The 19,172-nt window shown below is 37.8% G+C and overlaps 4 protein-coding genes across 4 annotated transcripts; 3 read left to right on the top strand and 1 right to left on the bottom strand.

Annotated features, from left to right (window-relative positions):
• Positions 1 to 9,746: 9,746 nt before the first annotated feature.
• On the top strand, positions 9,747 to 10,745 carry LOC106137149 (histone-lysine N-methyltransferase SETMAR-like). The gene has a single exon (XM_013337922.2). It carries the CDS (start codon positions 9,747 to 9,749, stop codon positions 10,743 to 10,745), a length of 999 nt encoding a protein of 332 aa, XP_013193376.2.
• Positions 10,746 to 11,782: 1,037 nt separating this feature from the next.
• LOC132903114 (uncharacterized) lies at positions 11,783 to 13,780 on the top strand. Its single transcript, XM_060950477.1, has 2 exons — positions 11,783 to 13,231; positions 13,755 to 13,780. The coding sequence occupies exons 1-2, from the start codon at positions 11,890 to 11,892 to the stop codon at positions 13,778 to 13,780; spliced, it is 1,368 nt and encodes a 455-aa protein (XP_060806460.1). The 5' UTR covers positions 11,783 to 11,889.
• A 1-nt stretch (position 13,781) lies between these two features.
• Positions 13,782 to 15,841, top strand: LOC132903084 (uncharacterized). The gene is made up of 3 exons (XM_060950406.1): positions 13,782 to 13,897; positions 13,988 to 14,088; positions 14,962 to 15,841. Exons 1-3 carry the CDS (start codon positions 13,795 to 13,797, stop codon positions 15,700 to 15,702), a joined length of 945 nt encoding a protein of 314 aa, XP_060806389.1. The 5' UTR covers positions 13,782 to 13,794; the 3' UTR covers positions 15,703 to 15,841.
• Positions 14,083 to 16,288, bottom strand: LOC132903075 (uncharacterized). The gene is made up of 2 exons (XM_060950395.1): positions 15,836 to 16,288; positions 14,083 to 14,924 (listed from the first exon to the last, which is right to left on the bottom strand). The coding sequence occupies exons 1-2, from the start codon at positions 16,286 to 16,288 to the stop codon at positions 14,109 to 14,111; spliced, it is 1,269 nt and encodes a 422-aa protein (XP_060806378.1). The 3' UTR covers positions 14,083 to 14,108.
• Positions 16,289 to 19,172: the final 2,884 nt, after the last annotated feature.

Genomic DNA, 19,172 nt, shown 5'->3' with positions numbered 1-19,172 from the left:
ATGAAATAAAATTCGTTTTTTTTCAAGCGAGGCTAGTTCGCGACAAAATATGTGTACTGACTTGACAGGGAAAATTAATGACATATTATTTAATTGACATATATCAATTAAAAGGAAAAATAATCCTGGCCAGTAATTCTAGAAATAGGATTTAATATAAGTACGGATTGACCGCAAAGATTGTCAACCCATTACTTCCCATTATTTTTGACGCAACTTGTTGTCAAGAAAGAATTTTAAATCATTTTTCACAACTGGTTGAGAAACTCAGTTGCCATGGTCGATAAAAATTTTCTTGGTTGGCAACTAGTTGCTTACAAAGAAAAAAAAATCCTTATTCGTAACTAGTTGCCGATAAGGAATTGAAATGTCTTTTTCTCAACCGGTTGCGAAGTTTGGTTGCCATGACGGCCGAAAGGGGAGACGCCTTGCCGCACGAAATCGCATCGCAGCAATTCGTGTCGTAATTTTCTGCGTTGCGAATTCGCATCGCGTCGCATCGCAGTTTTGTGTACAAGCCCTTTATTAGTATATAATTTTACTTTTATCTTGATGCTCGTTTCGCTATCTTTTGAGTAACGGTTGAAGCACAAAGTTAACTTTTCTGCGGAAAGTCGGCAAAATGTTCATTGTACGGGGACATTACCCGAGTGTAGACTTTAGGAGACCCGGACGCGTTACGGGTTAATAGTAAACTTAAATTTTTCACTTTGTTTTGCATGTGAAAAGACCACGTTACGACAAATACTCGTGAACCACCTGGGGTGCGAATTTAAAAAATGAAAGAAAGCGAGGGATATATTAATTCAAAAGCCAGATATAGCCGCCTGGAATGCTCGATACCTGAGAAGAAAGCAAGAGAATGAACTTGGGGCGGACAAAAAACCTGTCATCTACGAGTATTTAGATGAAACATGGATACATTCACATTATACAGTGCGCAAATGCTGGCAGAACAATAACGATGCAAATCCCGGACAGCGGTGGATTTTAGTGCACGCTGGAGGTGAAAACGGTTTTGTCCCCGGTGCCGAATTATTGTACAAATGCAAAAGTAATACTGGGGACTACCATCACGAGATGGACACTAAAAACTTAAAAAAGTCGTTGATAGACAACTTGTTCCAAATTTACCGCCAAACAGCCTCGTCGTGATTGATAACGCTTCATACCACTCAACACAAACAGAAAAACCACTCGTGAGTTCGTCCCTAAATCGCGAAACCAGAACTATAATATCATTTGATATTGATCAATATACCACCTAAAAAATATATAGTGCACGAACTCATGAGGGAGGACACGGACACGAAGTGTTACAGCTGCCACCCTATCACTGCGATTTGAACCCCATAGAATATACTCGTATATAGAATTTAATTAAACAAAGGGTGGCAGCCAAGAATGTGAACCAGTACGAAAAGGAAATACAGGGTTTGACAAAAGAGGCAATACAATCAATAATGGCATCTGATTGGCAAAAGGAAGTCAACCACGTAGAGAGATCTAACTTCTATCTAACTAGGAGAAATTCAACATCGAGAATTTATTATATCTCTCGGAGGTGAAGAAAGCAGCTCAGAAAGCGAATCTTAAGATGACGATTTATTGGATTGGAATGAACTGTCTGTCAAAGCATTTTTAGGTGATCCTATCAAAGATTTTAGAAAAATGAGAGTGGTTACTATGAAAAAAAAGAATTTGAACAGCATTGACATTAAATATTCTATGAAAGATGACGCTAAAACAACGGTAGTAGAAATTTTCAAGGTCCCAACTTTGAAGACTAAACGAAGAGGAAAAAAGCTACCGAAGGCTACCAACAATATTTTAGTTCAGAGTGAGGCTTACGAAAACATCAATTTGTTGCCGCTTTATTCTCGGGCAAAATATTATGACCTAAGCAAATTATGCAACAACGGGACCATACCAAGAAGATATCACTCAGAATATCTTAATTTGCCAACTGCGACAGACACCCGAGATAGACTTCCGGAAACAGATGAAGGAGAAAGTGACAATTAAAAGACTGAAATTATTGTGATAGCTACTGATTACCTAGAACCTATACTATAATTCTATAATATAATATAAAAACTAAATAAATAGACTATAAATATGAAAGTTGTTTGTTGCTTATATATAATTTTATTTATAATACGAGAGTTTAATTTAATGAGTCGCAAGTTCCTATGCCTAGTTCTCTAAGATGCAAATAACTTAATTAAAACTTTTGTCATTTATAGTAGTACAGTTAATATTACGGCGCTATATAACTACATACCATATTAATACTTTGCTAATGTTCGTTCTTTAAATTGCTATGTTGTGTTATTTTTCATAATTGTTAGATTTCTTCCTAATAAGTCAACTAGTTAAGGGTGTATCTTTACTAAGTAGTTGAGTACAAAAAATTATTTAATAAATACATCAGCTATAGGTAGAAAGTTACTTATTGAAACATGATGTAGTGATAGCTAAAAATGCACCCTCACTGGTCAAAGATGAATGATAAAGTGGAAATGAATAAAAAATAATTGTAAAAACTGTTTTTTATTTATTATTTATATATACCAAATCCATTATCATTGATACATCCACATAGTAAACTAAATGAATAAACCTATTAGTGAAAATAACAAAAATATTGAAGCTTATTTACAGCCTAAGGGACGTGTTTTTGCTAATGTTAAGAATGTATTTATCTTTTAAGAGCTATAGAAACAATATTGCCGTCTTTTAAGCCTCAAACATTTGTTAATTGCTTTTCTAATTATGATTTAAAGGACAATATCACCAAAGCACAAAACTTAAAGGACATCTATCTCATAAAATACGATAGATGGAGTAAATTAAACAATTTGAAACGGCTCAGCTCAAAAAGTTAATACAAAATGGTCTTTTACATCAAACAGATTGATTAAGAAACAAAAAAGTTAAAATATATAATATATAAATCTGTAAAAAAAGTTTTTCGGCTCTCCTGAAAAACGGTGATTTGTCCTTTAAGCCCTTTGAAATTTCCACCATCGATATATTTCCTCAGAACTTTTTTACAAGTGGCTGACTGAACATTTTATACCCCACAAGCCTCCAGGAAAGGTTTTACTAATTTTAGATGGTCATTCATCACATTCTAGTGCTGTCAATATGCTAGAAACTTTTCGTGACAATGGTGTGATACTGCTTTGTTTACCTAGTCATACTACTTCTGCTTTACAACCTTTAGACGTATCTGTTTTCGGACCATTTAAAAAATACTATTATGCTGAGACAAACAATTTTATTCGCACCAATCCACAAAAACTGAACCGGTACAATTCTGGTCAACTGATAGCAAGGGCGTGGATTCGAGCAACTAGACCTGCCAATGCAATAAGTGGTTTTCGCGGCAGGAATGGAATCTAGGTACTAAACTTAGTTCTTAATAAAGGATCTCAGTAAATAATAAGGGATGAATACTTAATATATGCTAAAGCCAAAGCTGATTCTCATTTTGTTTATTGCTCTATCTTTAAAATGATTAATAATACTTTATTATTATTTTGCATACGTAAATAATAAAAACTGATTATTAAAATTAATATAAGTTCGTTTTTATTTGAAAAAAAAAGCAGACAGGCACCTATCCTCACATCGGGCAAGTATCCCCGGAACCATTTTTAACGTTGGGCTACTATCCGGCGTAGTAGGCAACTCTATCCGCTTTTTTAGAGGTCACTTAAAACAGGATTTACACAAAACTTATAATATTTATATTTTAAAAAATAGGCTATGTAAGAAGATTAATAAACTATGTTTAAGAATATACTTTGAATAAAAAAAAAATACAGTAATACATTAAAAAAAAATAGCTTTTTTAAAAAGTGTGTCAACTATCCGGCTTTTACAATATCGTTTGTTTTTTATTTTTATTTTTACACCTAGCCTCTCGCTCCCTAGTATGTTTAAGGATAGCGGAAAACCAACATTAATTAATTTTGTTCTGAAATCTAGGCTTTCCGAAGCTGCCAAGCCTCGTATATCGAGTTATAGCTCTGTTTCAGACTTAGTCAAGATTTGTCAGCAGACAATTGATGAGTTCGGTAAGAGTATCGAAAATATGTTTGTAGAGCTCACTATTTCGCAATTCAACGGATATCCCGAAAACAATATTTTCAAACCTAGGTATGAATGAGAGACATGCTATAAAAAGGTGCTCCAATGGGCTACGAAATTCGCGACTGAGTAAATATCAGTACGAAACTACGACTCATTGAAGGATGTTATTCGAGCGGCTCTGGACAAGGACATACCGTCTAATTTCGATTAAAAATAAAAGTAGACAAGATTTGAAAATAACAAATGTATGCAAGAAGATGTATCGTGCAGTAAATCTGTCTGGTCTACATAATTTATTGTTAAAATACAATGGGAACACGTTCAAAACAACAACAATAAGTCCGTGACTTTTTGAATTTCCGACCTCTTTACCGAAACAGCAACACTTCCTGTCAACAGGCATCTGTCAGTTGACTCCTATCTAAATTTGAAAATGGTGCGTCAGTTAGTTTGTGTTTGAAAGCTATTTTTATCAGACTTCTCACTAATTTGAGGAAAAATTGGAAAAAAGTGTATTTCGTGTGTTTATTAAGTATTATTTCTTGCGAAAAAACCATTACCGAGACCAAGGCTAGGCTTACTCGTAACTCTTAAAACGGGCCACCTATTAATCCTTATACTTGTTTACTTTACAGGTTGCTTATCATGGGTGTGCAGCAAAGGAACTTGCAAAACCAAAAGCAAAGTATTGAGAACCAATGGCACTTTCTTCGAAAACATCAAAATTGAAATGCATCATGTTTTTTATCTATATGAGATGCATTTGCTCATAAGTGGTCATATGCACAAGCACTACATGAGGACCCATACAAATATGAATCAGAAAGAAAATTATCGGAAACAACAGTTTGTGACTGGTATAATTACTGTAGAGAGGTGGTAGTAATTTAGTTTATAGAAAAAACACAAGAAGTTCGCGGAAAAATCGGAGGGCCAGACAAAATAGTGCAAATTCACGAGTCCAAATTTGGCAAAAGAAAGTATAATAAAGGACGTCATTTAGAGGGCCATTGGGTGCTTGGCCTCATTGAGGATGGGTCTGAGGATCTGAGATTGGAAGTGTGCCCAGACAATGTACGTTCTGCAGAGGTGTTGGTGCCCCTCATCCAGAAACATGTTGAGCCGGGCACCACTGCTCAGGCGGCACATACAGATTTTTGGAAGGCGTACGATTGTCTGGGTGAATATGGTTATATTCATAAAAAGTAAACCATTCAGACTCCGACAATCCATTTATTGCATCCGATGGCGTTCACACTCAACGAATTGAGTCGCAGTGGAGAGTGGGCAAAAAAATTTTCCGCAGCAGTAATTATACGAATTGAAAAGATTTCGCAGACTTAATTGTGGAGTTCCACTGGAGGAGGAACAATTTTAAGTGCAAGAAAGACCCATTTTTAGAAATTATTGAATGCACTCAATTATAGGTATATAATAAAGACAACTTTGAAATTAACCTACCAACTACCAACAAAAGAACATTTGGCACATTTCTTGACGCGAAAAAGCTCGGCTTTCGGTCAGTTGTACAATCGTTCCTTCTAGTGACAACAACAAAACTAACATGAGTGACTTTAAAAATATTTCATTAATGATGCGAAGCCGAATTGTGTCTTTGTGGGAAGAATGCCAAAATATATCGGCAATAGCAGAAGAATTAAATATTTCGGTAAGTTTAAACATATTTTTTTCATTATATATAATTATTTATATTGCCGTGTGATTCCCAGCATTTTAAAAGCCGTCTATCTCGCGTTCATTAATTGGATATGTTGTAAAAGTGACTAAGGAAATAAAATTCATTTAGTGCAAGCTTCAGTCTTGGTTTAATAGCGAAGAAAAGTAGCGTAAGCCAACCGGTTATCTTCCTGCGCAGATTGTAATAGTCAAATATCAATGGCGACCTGTTTGGCGCAGCGATAAAATGCTTGCCTCTAAGTAACAACTGATGATGTTAATTTTTGTTTATAGAAACCAACGGTTCATTTGTGGGTTCGGCGCCACGCCTCTGAGGGCTCCATTCTGACCCGTCGCCCTATGCCGAAGCTTATAAACGAAGAAGGTGTTGCGGAAATGCAAACCGTTTATACGGAAAATCCTTTTACACCAACGAGAGTTTTTGCTAAAAAATTTTCATGTTCTCGGCAAACGGTTCGCAATACGTTGCACCGGGAAGGCATACACCACCGCATACCGGCAAAAAAAATGTTATTATCGGATGCCCATAAGGCAGCACGGTTAAATTTCGCTCGTGAATATCGTGACTTCGATTGGTCGCATGCCATTTTTTCGGACGAAAACACATTTAAATCCAGTCAACACGGCCGAAAATTTTTATGGCGTACGGACAATACCAGATTCGTGCCCAGGAATGTCATCCCTAACTCTGAGTCTGGCAGAGTTTGCGTAAATATGTGGGCTTGGATGAGTGCAGCTGGACCAGGCGAGTTAGTATATTTGCCCGAGAGGGCTACTGCAATAAATTACCTGGAGGTGTTGCAAGAGACCATGTTGCCGACTGTGAGACTCGTGTATCCGGAGTAAGAAGTGCCGGAAATTATTATCGTGCAGGACAACTGTCCGATACACAAGTTTCGCTTAGTGCAACAATGGATTCAGCAACAACCACAGCTTCGGGTAATGCCATCGGTTTAAATGGGCAAACAAAAGATCCGCCAAACAGAGCTGTGCGAACAGGTCAACATAACATTATAACTCGTATGCCTGAGTCAAGGTTAAATGCAAATCATGAAAAAGATACCTTTTCTTTGTGGAAGAAAATAATGACCCCTGATATATTCGAAAAAATATTGAAGTGGACGAATGTGAAATTTGGCCAAGTCAAATTGAAGTACAACAGAGAAAATCGACCTGAACTACAAGATTTAGATATGATCGAATTGCATGCATTCCTTGGTCTTCTTATGTATACTGCTGTGTTTAAGTCTAACCACGAAGGGTGTGAGTATCTTTTTGCAACCGATGGAACCGGCAGAGAAATTTTTAAAAGTGTAATGTCGCAAAAAAGATTTTTGACTTTGTTATTATGCTTACGGTTTGATAATGGCGCAGACCGAGAAAACAGAAAACAGAACGATAAGCTAGCCGCGATTTCCAATATATTCGGTATATTTGTGAATAATTGCCAAACCCTATACAACATTGGAGAATGTGCAACTATCGATGAAATGTTGAAAGCTTTTAAAGGTCGTTCGTTTCTTGTCATATATATCCACAATAAACCAGCCAAATACGGTTTGAAAATGATGTGCATGTGTGACGCTAGGACCAATTATTTTTATAATGGATATATTTACTGTGGCAAGGGATCTGATGGTAAAACTTTGACAAGCGAAGAAAAGAAGTTTTTAGTGCCAACACAAGCAGTGATTCGCTTGACTAAACCCATACATGGCAGTAACCGTAATATAACATTTGACAATTGGTTCACATCGATTGAGTTGGTAAATGCACTAAAACAACGAGGTCTGACGTGTGTGGATACTCTAAAAAAAAACAAAAGAGGAATACCTCATGAGTTCTTACCATCTAAATCAAGATCTGTGGGATGTACGCTCTATGGATTTACCAATCAAATGACTTTGATTTCTCATGTGACCAAAAAAGATAAAGCTGTGTGTCTAGTTTCTTCAATGCATCATTGTACGTCTATCGATGAATAATATATACAGTTAGGTGCAGAACTGAGTCAATGTATCGCTATTGTTTAATTATATTAAATATAATCCTTATTTAATAAATAATAACCGAAAATTTTATGTTATTATTTTAATTTATATCGTTGTGTTAATTAACCATGAGATTTTGTCCTTTAACTATACGTCAAAACGTTGTAACATTTGATATTGATTGATTCACTTTTGCACCGTATTTATAACCGACTCGCGCTCACACGTATAAACGCGTTTAAACTCGTAAGAATTGATGGAGAAAAAGCAAATTTGCTTTGTTTTTACTCAGTGTATTTCTATATCGCACGAGGAATAGTTCAACGTTATACTTTTTTTTTTCATTATAATCATGAAACCAACTCCAAAGAATATTGTAGTCTGCTAAACAGTTACTCATAAGTGGAAAATCGACAAGGGATATCGCTCATATTTTAAACGTGAGTCAATCTACTGTACAGAGAATAAAATTAAAGTGTAAACTTCCCGTTCCAAGTAATGTTGGTGGTCGTACTAAAAAGTTATCTGATAGAGAGGTAAGAAAAGTTATTCACTTATTAAGATCAAGTGAAGCGTCTTCAGCATCAGAAGCAGCGGCGCTTTAAGACAAGATACTGGCACGTCAGTAAGTAAGTGGACTGTTCGTCGGGCATGGACACAATGCGAAAATGCAAGCTGTAGAGAAGAAAAAGAAACCTCTCCTTACAAAAAAAAATATTAAAGCTAGAATAGACTTCGTAAAACAATATATGGACTGGTCAGAAAGTGATTGGATGAGAGTTATTTGGTCAGATGAGACTAAAATTAATATATACAGCACAGACGGGCGAAAATGGGCTTGGAAAAAAGAAGGCGAACCTTTACAAACCAAGGATTTTATTCAAACAGTGAAACATGGTGGTGGTAATATCAAACTCTGGGGCTGCGTAACAGCTTACGGCGTGGGACCAATATACAAAATCGACGGAAACATGAATGGAACAATGTATCTTAACATTCTAAAGACACATCTGATGGAAGCTGTTGAAAATATGCCATTTCCTGTGAGTGAAGTATTATTTCAACAGGACAACGACCCCAAACATACATCAAAAATAGTAAAAAATTGGCTTGTTAAGCAAGAGTTTCAAGTCCTTCCGTGGCCATCTCAGAGTCCTGACATCAATCCCATTGAAAATTTATGGGCATATTTGAAAAGCATGCTATTAAATGAATATCAAGCACCACCATCAAACCTAAATATTCTATGGGAACGTGTACAAGAAAAGTGGTACAAATTCCACCCCAATATTGTGAAAAACTCGTTAAAAGTTTGGTAAACAGGTTAAACGCTGTTAAAAAAGCAAAAGGTCTTTGGACAAAATATTAAAAAATGTTTTTATGATTATGTTTTTATGTTTTTCCAAATGGTGCAAAAGTGAACCAATTATAATTGAAATGATTATCAATGAAAGTTACTATATAAACTTATTACAGTTTTTCAATTAAAGTTATAATAAATAAGGTTTTCAAATATAATTATGTTTTTATTATTTTGTAGTTAATCCCAGTTTTAAAAGCCTTTTTTTATTTAAACATAAGATACTGACTCAGTTCTGCACCTAACTGTATAATAGTGTGGGATCTACTAATCAGCCAATGTAAAAATAATTATATTCCAGGGCCGCACTTGACTATTGACGAACAACTGCTCGCATTAAGAGGACGCTGTCCTTTCAGAATGTACGAGGGGTGATCCAAAAGTAATGATAATCAGTTATTTCTAGTGCACAAAGAAATAAAAAAAATATGTCAGCCACTTGCTCAGTTATCCACTAGTTCAGGTAAAAAAAATCATATAAATAGGTCACGATTCCCGGGAGCTACATTCATTTGAATACGAACAGTCAAGGAGTGAACATCAAAATGGACAAAAACGAAATCAGAGCCGTGATTAAATACCTCTGCTTGAAAAAAATGTCTACCAAAGACATACACAGCGACCTGGTGGAAACATTAGGGGACTCTGCTCCTCCATATTCTACAGTTGCACGCTGGGTTAAGGAGTTTAAGCTGGGAAGAACATCGACGGAAGACGAACACCGCGAAGGACGCCCATCGACCTCTCTCACTGAAGAAAATGTGAAAAAAGTTGAAGAAGTTATATTGGCAGATCGAAGAGTGACTATTAGGCATGTAGCTGAGGTCACAGGGATCTCATATGGCAGCATTCAAAGAATCCTTACGAACGAATTGCATATGAGAAAGGTCTCCGCGCGTTGGGTACCGAAAATGTTAAACGACGAGCAAAAGAAGAAACGAATCGACATGTCAAGAGCAAATCTCGAAAAGTTCCAGGCAGACAAGGAAAATTTTTTGTCACGTTTTGTGACCATGGACGAGACCTGGATCCATCACTTTGATCCTGAAACAAAACAGCAATCGATGACATGGAAACGAGCCGATGAACCGACGCCGAAGAAATTCAAAATGTCAAGCTCAGCGTGGAAGGTTATGGCGTCTGTTTTTTGGGATGCTGAAGGAATAATCATGGTGGACTACTTGGAGAAGGGGGCCACTATTACAGGCTCTTACTATGCAGAACAAATAAGAAGATTGCGGGAGGCTATTAAGGAGAAAAGGCGAGGCAAACTGCGGGCTGGAGTGCTGTTCCATCAAGACAACGCACCGGCTCACAAAGCTGCAGTTGCCATGGCTGCCATTCAAGAAGCGGGCTTTGAGCTGGTGGAACACCCACCTTATTCACCAGATCTAGCCCCCAGTGACTTCTATCTCTTTCCTCGACTCAAGGAACACCTCCGGGGCAAGAAATTTGACGATGATAGCGATGTGATGGCCGCGGTTGACGAGTTTTTTGAGAGTCAGGATAAAGAATTTTTTTCTAAAGGTATTTTAGGTTTAGAAAAAAGATGGACTAAATGTATAGACTTGCTAGGAGACTATGTTGAGAAATAAATTTATTTATATAATATATTCATTGTATTTATTATTGATTATCATTACTTTTGGATCACCCCTCGTATATTCCCAATAAGCCGAGTAAATATGGCATAAAAATACCAATGATTTGTGATAGTGGCACAAAATATATGATAAATGCCATACCGTATATCGGAAAGGCCACCAACACGAACGGTTTACCTCAAGGCGAGTACGAGGTGTGTTCAAAAAGTATCGCGAATTTTGAACTTTCGCGGGTTACAAATATTCGAGGGTTACAAATATTCGAATTTCGATTTTTTTGTGACGTTATGTTGGTACTCATGTCTCTCACTTATGCCGACGTTCACTTAATTGTTGACAGCTGCTTTGCTTGCACGTGTTTTGGATCGTCTTCGATTTTTACCTATTCAAAAAAATGGATCAAAGAACCTGTATCAAATTTTGTGTGAAAAACGAAATTAAGTGCGCGGATGCATTCCGAATCTTGACTGTGGCATACGGAGAAGCTACCTTAGACCGAAGCAACGTTTATCGGTGGTACAAAATGTTCTCAGAAGGCCGAGAAGATGTGAACGACGAAGAGCGTGCCGGACGCCCGAGCACTTCAACAACAGACGAAAAAATTAATGAAGTGGAGAAAATGGTAATAGGCGGGTCCACACAGAGCGAGCAGCCTCGCGAGGCATTTGCCGCGCGAGGCCGCTCGGTCTATGTAGACGTGCCTCGGCCGAGGAAATCGCGTGTACCGCCGCGGGCGAGCGACCGAGCGTCCGAGCAACCGAGTGTCGGCTTTTTGTTTTGCTCAAAGGCGCCTCAGTCGTTTGCCGCGCGCACTCTGGACGCACGTGTATTTTGTTTCGTGCCTCGCTCGAGCTTAATAATTATGGATAAAGATCAGTGTTTGAAATTAATATCTCTCTATGGTGTAAACACCTGGCTATGGAATGCAAGTGATCCTATAGTAGAACCGCCTAAATGAGTCCTCGCCCGCGGAGTACAGGGGCGCGGGGGTATGACGACGAAGGGGACCGAGAGAGGTGCGGGCGGCGGGCGCATTCTTGTAAAAACTCAGTTCGCTCGCTACGCGGTTAGCGATCACACGTGTTGACAGTTGCGGACGCCTTGTGAAAATTATACATGAGATTACATTCTCAAGATGAGTCGAAATATTTTCGGACATAGAATTGATAGTCAGTGCAAACAAATGGCGTTTAACGTATATGAATATTTTAGAAAAAAGAAACTCGACCCAAATTCTGATGAATATAAACAAGATATACCTTTAAATAAAACTGTAGCAGAAGTTACTGGACTATCAGAAAAGACTGTATCTAGAATTGTACAACAAGGGAAAGCATTAAATGACAACGAGAGATTTAAATCACCGAGAAAACCAAAACAGGTTCGTAGAAAAAGAGTGGAAATAGACGATTTCACAAAAGGAGTGGTAAGAAGAAAAGTCACTCAGTTTTACACAATTTTCAAAAAAATACCTACTCTGAAAACTTTGAACGCTGTACTTAGAGAAGAGAATATATTACACTGCGGCAGGGAATATTTAAGGCTATTATTACATGATCTAGGTTTTAAATTTAAGAAATGCGGATCTAAAAGGAAACTCCTTATCGAACAGCCAAATATCACATCGTGGAGGTGGAAATACCTAAATACTATTAAAAAATATCGTAGAGAAGGAAGACATATTTTATACCTTGACGAAACTTATGTAAACGCGTCTCATAACGTTTCAAAATGTTGGCAATCAAAGGATGAACTTGGCGTTCTATCTCATATTGGTAAAGGGGACCGTTTGATCATCGTACATTGTGGAGGTCAAATTGGATTTGTAGACGGAGCCCTTGTGATATTCAAATCCAAATGTAAAACAGGTGATTATCACGATTCTATGAATTTCGCAAATTTCAGTAAATGGATAAATGAAAAGCTCATGCCTAATATACCGCAAAATTCTGTCATAGTAATGGACAACGCAGCTTATCATTCGGTTCGAGAAGAGAAAAAGCCAACTATGGCTTCTACCAAGCCAACTATGCAAGAATGGCTACGACGACATAACGTGCCTTTTGATGAAAAACTTAGAAAGGATGACTTATATAAATTAATTAAAAGTAATTTCACAGAAGATATTTACAAAATTGACGAGGTATTGAAAAGAAACGGACACGAAGTATTGCGTTTGCCTCCATATCACCCAGACCTGAACCCAATTGAGTTGGTCTGGGGTGATATCAAAGGACAATTAGCACAAAAAAGTATCGACTCTAATTTGGACCAGAAAAAAGAAATATTAGAGAGATTATTTGCTGAATATCCCAAAGAGAAATGGGAGAATTGTGTTAAACACGTGATTAAAATCGAAGACGAATATTGCAAACATGATGGAGTCCTAGATGAAGTTGTTGATTTTATTATTAATGTGCAAGACGATTCTGATGATTCTGATGATGGCTGTTGTGAAAGTGAAGAATCAAGTTCCAGTGATAGTGATATTATGGACATAAGTGATTGATTTATAATTTTGATAAATTTTGCATAAATAAATATTACATACATAACTTTATTACCTTTTTTTTACCTACATATCATACCTATATATCATAAAATCACATTTTTATCGAATTGTTTTGTATGAAAAATAAAAATTTGAAAATAACAATAATCGAAAAATGCTTATGCTATTTAATTCATGTACGTGGTCTCGTTGATACCATGGAGTTATGGGATAACAAAAGGAACACATTGTATAGTTTACAGTTGTTTCATTCAAATTTTGTATAGCCATTATTATTTTTTTAATAAAAATCTTCACCTGTTTGCCGCTAACCACTATGACGTCACATATCTCAAGAAATGTCCAGTAACATTTCGCCCCTTGTATTACACGCTACGCTCGACCGCCGCCCGCACCTCTTTCGTTCCCCTTCGTCGTCATACCCCCGCGCCCCTGTACTCCGCGGGCGAGGACTCATTTAGGCGGTTCTACTATAATTATACAAATAGAGGGCTTAGAGAAGATGCCTGGTTAAATATTAGCCGCGAGATGAATATCCCCATTCCTGATTTAAAAAAGAAGATGGAGTCGTTGATGGGATCCTACCGGCGGGAAAAATCACGAGAAAAGAAAAGTCGTTTGACAGGATCAGGTAAGATGTATATATTTATTAATTGCTTTCACATTTACTACTAAGAACTATTATCTACTATTATAAAAACTTGTCACTTTTATCTTCCAGGTCGTGATGACGTTTATAAATCCAGCTGGTTTGCATATAATGCCTTTGCATTTATGTCTGATAGGAACGAGCCAGGTACCACGCGGGATACTATGGAAAATGTAAGTACATATAATATTTCTTATTGATAGTTATCTTGCCATGAGACAGTTCCATTCGTAATAAAATGTCTTGCTAGGTGGTCACGTACCTCTTTAGCATTATTTGCTCCCCGTCGTGGTATTTGTTGAATTGGTAATAATGATGTTGGTTCTGATTCATTTCGCCAACTACCTTCTACCATTTCCCCGTCATTTCCCACCACATCAAAAAAGCCAGGAGCTGCAAAGCTATTAGAGGATGTTCTCCGTAAATAGTTATACAAATGAATTGATGCTAAGACCACTTTTGTTGCTTGTTCCGGTTCCAATAACATTGGTTTACGCAAAACTCTATAAACAGAACTTAACACTCCGAAAGCGTTTTCTACAACTCTTCGTGCTCTGGAGAGTCTATAATTAAAAATTCTTTCCTTTGAACCTCTTTCTGGATTGCCCTCGTAAGGTCTCATGGTGTATTCATTCAGCTGAAAAGCTTTGTCACCTAATATATAAAATGGTACTTTGGTAGAGTACGGTATTTGCAAAATTGTGGGTGATGGGATGTTAAGTTCTCTTTTTTCAAGTTTTTGATATAATTTTGTATTTTTAAAGACACCTCCATCAGAAATCCGTCCTTTACTCCCAACATTTACATATAAAAAGTTGTAATTTTCATCTACTAAGGCGAACAAAACTATACTTGAAAATGATTTATAATTATCATAGTCATTGCCACTGTTTATGGGAGACTGTAAAACAACATGCTTGCCATCCATCGCTGCTACAGCATGTGGGAAATTCCATTTATTAAGGAAACCGTTTGAAATTGCGAGCCACTCTTTTTCTGTAGCCGGCACCTAAAATTGATATAAAAAAGTATATATTATTTTACAGAATGAAACCGATACTAACGATGAAACAGTAAGCGCAACTCAACTCGCTCAAGACCCTTCACCTGACAACGACAATATTCAAGTTATGGAAAATCAGCAACAACAAGATGACACCAATAACACACAATTTAGAGTTGGAACGCAAGACCAGAGATCCAGAAAACGAAGCAAAAAAAGACCTGCGAAAGACACAGACGATTTATCGGACGAAACTCTTTCCGAAGCTTTCAGGATTCTCCAGCAGTGCGCAGAACCACAGCCAGCCCCACAGCCGCCTTGTGACTCGTATTCGGCATTTGGACAATACATAGCCAACGAATTGAGAAACTATGATCCAGTAACTCTGGCGCATGTAAAAAAAGATATATGCGCAATAATATTTCAAGCCAACACAGGAGCTTATCAACAATATGGCTATTATACACAGAACTATGCTAGGTCTATGCAACATCCTAGCAGTCATGCTTCATCTTACACCGATCCGATGTCTCCCTCACCACTACCTCCTCAACCAGCAATTACCTCCTTTCCGATGACTTCTCCAATTCAATCAGAGATTCCACTTCCCCCTTCCCCTCCAATGACTTCTCAAAATCCATCAGAGATTCCTCCTCCCCCTTCCCCTCCAATGACTTCTCAAAATCCATCAGAGATTCCTCCTCCCCCTTCCCCTCCAATGACTTCTCAAAATCCATCAGAGATTCCTCCTCCCCCTCTGCCTCCTAAATATACTAAAACATAATGCGAGCGACACGTTGAAATTGATTTCACTTTTCTTTCTTTTTCTTTTTTTGTTATTTGTGTGCAGTTACTGTGAAAGTTATAATTAAAGTGATTGGACTAAATTGAATAGATATTGTTTTTCTTTCACTTACCTTTACATAATCCTTTAAATGTTCGATGATGGCATCACAAACTTCAGGAACAATCTTCGATATAGATTGTTTCGAAATGCGAAAGAGATACTGCAAACTGGTATAAGAATCTCCTGTCGCTAAGAACCGTAATGTTAAAAGTAGCTTTTCTCTCACGGTTATCGCTCGACGCCAGTTCGTATCATTTCTCCGAAGTTTGCTTTGCAAGTTTGAACACAATAGATCCAACTCCTCTGCATTAATGCGTGCAAAATTTTTCTCCACTCCATCATTAATCAATTCTTGGTACAGTTCGTTTCCATAACATTCCTTTCCATTATATAATCTGTTTTTGTATAATGTCTGGATCCAATATTGTCTTCGTTTAAGTTTTTTTTGTCTTCTCTTTTTTATAATCCTATTTATAAGTATAAAAGCAACAGCTGCCACCGCAACACGTACGTGTGGTGCCATGATGTCTTAACTCTCAACTGAACGAACGAACGGCTCGGGCTTGCCGCGCGCAGCAGCCTTGCGATGATACCGAGGCTGCCGCGCTCGTTCGGGGACAGTTTCCTCGCGCGGCAAATGCCTCGCGAGGCTGCTCGCTCTGTGTGGACCCGCCTATTGGCCAATCGTCGAATCACCGTTAGAGAAGTTGCTGAGGACCTAAACATATCGATTGGCTCGTGCCATTCGATTTTTATCAATGATTTGAACATGAGACGGGTCGCCGCGAAATTCGTACCAAAATTGCTCAATTGCGACCAAAAACAGCATCGCATGAACATTGCTAATGAGATGTTGGACTCTGTCCGCGACGACCCAAATTTGCTCCAGAGGGTCATAACTGGTGACGAATCGTGGATTTATGGTTATGACGTGGAAACCAAAGCTCAATCATCTCAATGGAAGCTGCCGCACGAACCAAGACCGAAAAAAGCGCGCCAAGTTCGGTCGAATGTGAAAGTTTTGCTGACAGTTTTCTTCGATTGCAGGGGCGTGGTGCATCATGAGTTCTTGCCACAGGGTAGAACGGTCAATAAGGAATATTACCTGCAAGTTATGCGCAATTTGCGCGAAGCAATCCGCCAGAAACGCCCGGATTTGTGGAAGAACAAAAATTGGCTTTTGCACCACGATAACGCCCCTGCTCACACATCGTTGCTTGTGCGCGACTTTTTGGCCAAAAACAACACACTAATGATGCCGCAGCCACCGTATTCCCCAGATCTGGCCCCCTGTGACTTTTTCTTGTTCCCTAAACTGAAGAGGCCCATGAAAGGACGACGTTACGCTACGCTTGACGAGATAAAGACGGCATCGAAGGAGGAGCTGAACAAGATAAAAAAAAATGATTTTTTGAAGTGCTTCGAAGATTGGAAAAACCGTTGGCACAAGTGTATAATATCTCATGGGGATTACTTTGAAGGGGACAAAATAAATATTCATGAATAAATAAATAATTTTTTAAAAACACAAAATTCGCGATACTTTTTGAACACACCTCGTACTATGTAAAAGAGCTGTCTAAGGCTGTACATTGATCTTGTAGAAACGTGACGTGTGACAACTGGTTCACGTCTGTTCCTTTGGCAAAGAGCTTACTTCAGGAACCCTACAAACTGACATTAGTAGGTACCATAAGATCCAATAAAAGAGAGATTCCGGAAGAACTAAAGAATACTCGTTCGCGACCAGTTGGATCTTCGATGTTCTGCTATGATGGGCCGTTAACTCTTGTGTCCTACAAACCATCAAAAATGGTATATTTATTATCATCTTGCGACGAAACAGGTACGATCAATCAAAGGACAGGCAAACCTGAGATGATCATGTACTACAACCAGACAAAAGCTCTCTATGTCATGTTCGAGAAAGACCAACAGGTGGCCAATGGCAGTTTTTTATGGTATGATGAATATATCGTTTGTGAATTCATATGTCATATACTATCATAATATGATAGCTAACAATGACAAGCCTCTAAGTCGCAGAAAATACATGAAAAAGCTGAGCACAGAACTTCACCTGCACATCACCTTGGATGGAGAAAAGGTTAGAAGCTCCTACTCTTAAAAGACATGTCCGTGTAAATTTCCAAGAGTTGCTACCAAAAACTAATACTTTAGATAATAATGAAGAACCAGTAATCAAAAAGCAGAGATTTTGTGCGTATTGTCCGTCAAAAATAAGAAGGATGTCGAAAATGACATGTTATAAATGCAATAAAAGCATTTGTGGTGAACACAAAACTGATATATGTAAAGGCTGTATCTAAATGTGATTTAAACTTAAAACTTGTTGATTTTTTATATGAAGCTGTTAATTAGTCCTTATTCTATAATATTAAGTAAAAAAAAATGTGATTTTAAATTTAAGATTAACATGATTACTCAACAAAGGAAGACTTAATATTTTTTAGTTATTTTGTAAGAGGTTTACAAAATTTCTTTGTTTATAAATTATATTCATTTTCTAATTGTAATTATTTTTTTATTTGTCGTAGAAAACCCTTCACTAATGATTCAATAACTTTTTAAAAGGTTATTTATGGAAACTTGTCCCATAGGCACTTATAAATGCGAATACGTCTCAAAGACGTATGATTATCTTTACCGTAGGTCAAAATAAGATTATCTTTCTAGGGTTAATAACCAATGAAGCTCTGTGACCCTGGACAGGACCAACACACTGGGTCCGACAAACGTATTGTGTGTGTGGTAACCGGCCATCAGTGGCTCCAGCAGTAGGACATTTGATTGTGAACATGGACCGAAACGGCGACATAATAGAATTTATGAATGGAAACATTTGGTGCAGACAGTGCAGATTGTGCATTTACGAGTATAAACCGCTCGTGCCCAGCAACTGTTGCATGTTTATGTAGTAAGTTGATTTTTATTATCAAATGCCCATAAGGCAGCACGTTTAAATTTCGCTCGAGAATATTGTGACTTCGATTGGTCGCTTGCCATTTTTTCGGACGAAAAGACATTTAAATCCAGTTAACACGGCCGAATTTTTTTATGGCGTACGGACAATACAAGATTCGAGCCCAGGAATGTTATCCCTAACTCTGAGTCTGGCAGAGTTTGCGTAAATATGTGGGCTTGGATGAGTGCAGCTGGACCAGGCGAGAATTACCTGGAGGTGTTGCAAGAGACCATGTTGCCGACTGTGAGACTCGTGTATCCGGAGTAAGAAGTGCCGGAAATTATTATCGTGCAGAACAACTGTCCGATACACAAGTCTCGCTTAGTGCAACAATGGATTCAGCAACAACCGCAGCTTCGGGTGTTGCCATGACCCTCTCGGTCTCCAGATCTCAATCCCATTGAGAATTTATAGGCCAGGA

This window comes from Amyelois transitella, chromosome 21 (assembly GCF_032362555.1).
Source record: "Amyelois transitella isolate CPQ chromosome 21, ilAmyTran1.1, whole genome shotgun sequence".
NCBI lineage: Eukaryota > Metazoa > Arthropoda > Insecta > Lepidoptera > Pyralidae > Amyelois > Amyelois transitella.
Note: the sequence above shows the minus strand (reverse complement) of the source record. Positions and strands in the feature narration are given on the sequence as shown.

Excerpts from the sequence above, each read along its gene's own strand:
- LOC106137149 (XM_013337922.2), top strand. The coding sequence starts at position 9,747 with ATGTCTACCAAAGACATACACAGCGACCTGGTGGAAACATTAGGGGAC.
- LOC132903114 (XM_060950477.1), top strand. The coding sequence starts at position 11,890 with ATGAGTCGAAATATTTTCGGACATAGAATTGATAGTCAGTGCAAACAA. Across the intron at positions 13,232-13,754 it reads AAGTGAAGAATCAAGTTCCA|AGGGCTTAGAGAAGATGCCT; the intron begins GTGATAGTGATA and ends TTATACAAATAG.
- LOC132903084 (XM_060950406.1), top strand. The coding sequence starts at position 13,795 with ATGAATATCCCCATTCCTGATTTAAAAAAGAAGATGGAGTCGTTGATG. Across the intron at positions 13,898-13,987 it reads AAGTCGTTTGACAGGATCAG|GTCGTGATGACGTTTATAAA; the intron begins GTAAGATGTATA and ends TTTATCTTCCAG. Across the intron at positions 14,089-14,961 it reads CGCGGGATACTATGGAAAAT|AATGAAACCGATACTAACGA; the intron begins GTAAGTACATAT and ends ATTATTTTACAG.
- LOC132903075 (XM_060950395.1), bottom strand. The coding sequence starts at position 16,288 with ATGGCACCACACGTACGTGTTGCGGTGGCAGCTGTTGCTTTTATACTT. Across the intron at positions 14,925-15,835 it reads ATTTAAAGGATTATGTAAAG|GTGCCGGCTACAGAAAAAGA; the intron begins GTAAGTGAAAGA and ends TATCAATTTTAG.